The sequence below is a fragment of the Pistacia vera genome, unplaced genomic scaffold (genome assembly GCF_008641045.1).
Source record: "Pistacia vera cultivar Batoury unplaced genomic scaffold, PisVer_v2 Contig805, whole genome shotgun sequence".
NCBI lineage: Eukaryota > Viridiplantae > Streptophyta > Magnoliopsida > Sapindales > Anacardiaceae > Pistacia > Pistacia vera.
In genome coordinates this window covers 427,137-430,624 of record NW_022196674.1, presented here as the reverse complement: position 1 = coordinate 430,624, position 3,488 = coordinate 427,137, and the positions used below count along the sequence as shown (strand labels likewise).

The 3,488-nt window shown below is 38.6% G+C and overlaps 1 protein-coding gene across 1 annotated transcript; it reads left to right on the top strand.

Moving 5' to 3' along the window:
• The first annotated feature begins 1,050 nt into the window (after positions 1 to 1,050).
• On the top strand, positions 1,051 to 2,755 carry LOC116117389 (UDP-glycosyltransferase 92A1-like). Its single transcript, XM_031403433.1, has one exon. The coding sequence runs from the start codon at positions 1,123 to 1,125 to the stop codon at positions 2,656 to 2,658; it is 1,536 nt and encodes a 511-aa protein (XP_031259293.1). The 5' UTR covers positions 1,051 to 1,122; the 3' UTR covers positions 2,659 to 2,755.
• The last annotated feature ends 733 nt before the right edge of the window (positions 2,756 to 3,488 follow it).

The following is a 3,488-nucleotide window of genomic DNA, read 5'->3' as shown; positions in this document are numbered from 1 at the left end:
GCATCAGCGTTCCCACCATGATTATGCAATAGACAAGTTCACTGCAACTGGACACATTAAACCTCTATAGTCTCTAAATTATTCGTAAGTAATAAATAAAAACACCTTATTGCATTTATTGAGATAGAGAAGCGAATTCAGATGAAAAAATACCTTCTAACACTTGTGTAAATGGGTCAAACTGAGACTGATCAAAAGCGGGTCGCTCTAAGACACCCTTGGAAGAACCAAACCTAGCCTTCAAAGCGCCACAGAAAACCCTCCTTTCTTGTGTGGACATTTGAAAGGGATAGGAAGTCGAAGCAGAAGTAGGAGGAATAAGAGAGAGGTTTGTTAAGCCAAAAGATGCCACTGCCATAAATCAGTTTAACACAAGGAAAAAGAGAGGAGATGGGAAATGAAGACGAAGATGTTTTGCAACAGAAAACGAGTTTTTGTTAAATTTTTTTTTTTATTATTAAAAGTATGGACGGGCGCCCGTCCATATATTAAGTTTGGACGGGCGTCCCATATTTGTGGACGCCCGTCCAAAATTAAGGGACGGCCGTCCACAACCTATGAACGGCCGTCCATAATGTTTTATAAATTTTTTTATTGTATTTTATTTATGAACAGGCGTCCTTTAAATGGGGATGCCCGTCCCTTGTATATGGACGCCCGTCCATATAATATGGACGGGTGTCCATCGGAGTGAACGGCCGTCCAAATTTGATGGACGGCCATTCCCTATAAAAAAATTCTGACGCGCGTTATACGTAGGCCGGTACAGAATTTCGGTGTAATTTTTTCGGTGTCCCTAGTGTTATTGTATTTTTATAAGTAAGAGTCAAATAACATATAGGAGAAAGGACAAAAGTAGAGAGAGGAAATTATTAAATAATTGTGTGACAAAAGTAGCAAGGAGAGTTCAATTTGGTTTTGGACAGTTTAATTACTTTTTACAATGTTTCTCACGTCACCAATGATGTATTAGGCTTTACCTTCTTTTGATCATTAATGACGTTTATGAAAAGACGGATCATCCTCTCCCTAGCTCAACAACATAAAAAATACTCTTTCTCCTCATCCTCTCCCTAGCTCCTTCTCTACTCATATTTCTCTTGGTTCTTACCAGCAACAACAATGGTAATAAAGCCACCAACAAAAGAGAACATAGTGATGTTCCCATTCATGGCGCAAGGCCATATAATCCCTTTCCTAGCTTTAGCCCTTCGCATCGAAAAAACAAACAAATACACCATAACTTTTGTTAACACCCCTTCAAACATCAAGAACCTCAGATCATCTCTCCCTTCAAACTCCTCCATTCATCTCCTCGAAATCCCTTTTAATAGCTCAGATCATGAGCTCCCTCCTCACACTGAGAACACCGACTCAGTTCCCTATGATCTTGTTCCCAAGCTCTTTGAAGCTTCTTTATCTTTCAAACCCCATTTCCGAAACCTCATCTCCAAGCTTTTCCAGGATGAAAATGAGCATAAACGTCCGCTTTGTATCATCTCAAGCATGTTCTTTGGATGCTGTGCGGAGATCGCTCATGAGTTTGGCTTGTTTCATGCTATATTTGTTGCAGGTGGTGGCTTTGGCTTTGCTTGTTACTACTCTTTGTGGCTAAACCTTCCACATAGCAACTCAGATTCTGATGAATTTGAGTTGCCTGATTTTCCTGAAGCTTCTACTCTTCATGTTACTCAGATGTCAGATACTTTAAGAGCTGCTGATGGGAGTGATTCTTTTTCAGTTTTTGTGAAGAAAGTGTTTCCTCTTTGGGTCAAAGCTGATGCAATTTTGGTTAACACAGTTGAGGAATTTGACAAGACAGGATTAAACTATTTCAGGAGAAAAATCGGCCGACCGGTTTGGCCTGTTGGGCCTGTTCTTTTCTCTTCAGGAAACAAAGCTCGAGCTGGTAAAGAGTTTGGTCTATCACAAGAGATTTGCAAAAATTGGCTTGATAAAAAACCTTCTTGTTCAGTTCTCTATGTGTCATTTGGGTCACAGAACACCATATCTTCATCACAAATGATGCAATTGGCAATGGCTTTAGAAGCTTGTGGCAAGAATTTTATATGGGTTGTGAGGCCACCAATTGGCTTTGACATAAACTCAGAATTTAAAGCCAATGAATGGTTGCCTGAAGGATTTGAAGAAAGGATCAGAGACTCAGGACGTGGACTAGTAGTTCATACATGGGCACCCCAGGTGGAGATTTTATCTCACGAATCTTTATCTGCATTTTTGAGTCATTGTGGATGGAACTCTGTGCTTGAATCACTGAGCGGTGGAGTGCCGATGATTGGGTGGCCAATGGCGGCAGAGCAGTTCTATAATGTGAAGTTGTTGGAAGAGAAGATTGGAGTATGTGTGGAGGTTGCTAGAGGGAAGAACTGTGAGATTTTTCGTGAGGAAATAGTGGCGAAAATTGAGTTGGTGATGAATGAGAGTGAGAAAGGAAAGGAAATGAGAAAGAAAGCTTGGGAAATTAAGGAGATTATTAACAATGCAACCAAAGATGAGGAAAATTTTAAAGGGTCGTCTATGGAAGCCATGGATCAATTCTTGAATGCTGCATCGAAGCTAAGGGGAGAAGACAAAGGGGAAATCCATGGAGCTCCTCTGTCAGTTCATGAAGAAAAATCTTGCATTTGTATTAATTAAATAACGTCAAAGAAAGTAATACTGTCTCTAATCAACTGTACTTTGTAAGATCCCTATTACTATGATTAAGAGTGAGCTTGCCCAAGATTATAATTAATTTTCCTTTAGGTAAATTATTGCATATATTTTAAATTTGTGAATTAATTTACAATCATTCATCTATGGCGGGCAATGCTTTCATTTCTAAGTTACGAAATTGATATTAAAATTTTAGGCTCAGACCTTTCAAAAAGAAGAGATATAGAGTGAAATTTGTGACCACATACTCTCAGACCCCAGCTGAATAAGAATTCACGCTGCAGGTTGCTTCATTGTCCTCTCCTTTCTTCATTATTGATCCTCTTCCTCCTCTACTTCTTCCTCTTTTATTCTCAATACAACAACGGTAATATTTTCATTTAAGGCACTAGCTTGGCTCTTCTCATAGAGATAAAAAGGAAACAGAGCGGAGGAGCTTGAGAAGTTTGGTCTATTGGGACCTATTATTAAAAAAGCTGTGGTTTTGTCAAAGAGGAAATTGCTGCCTGACCTTAGACCTACCGATTTAAATTTGTGACGGGGCCGGACTAATTTAGAAAAATGACAGTGGCTATTAGCATCACTTATTATATTTTTCTGTTTTGAGATTTTTGAAGAAATGGGATGTTTATATTAGTTGAGCTTAGTCGCACGTGTTATTTAGTGATTGATAGTAATTAATTTAAAAAATTACGTGATAATAATATATTGATTGTTATATTTTCCTCGGATTAGGATGTGACAATATAAGGTGTTGTGTACGGAAACTAGATTATAATTTGTTGCATTATTTTGGTGGCATGAATTGAGAA

What these genes read in the sequence shown, in the direction of transcription:
- LOC116117389 (XM_031403433.1), top strand. Translation starts at nt 1,123, where the DNA reads ATGGTAATAAAGCCACCAACAAAAGAGAACATAGTGATGTTCCCATTC.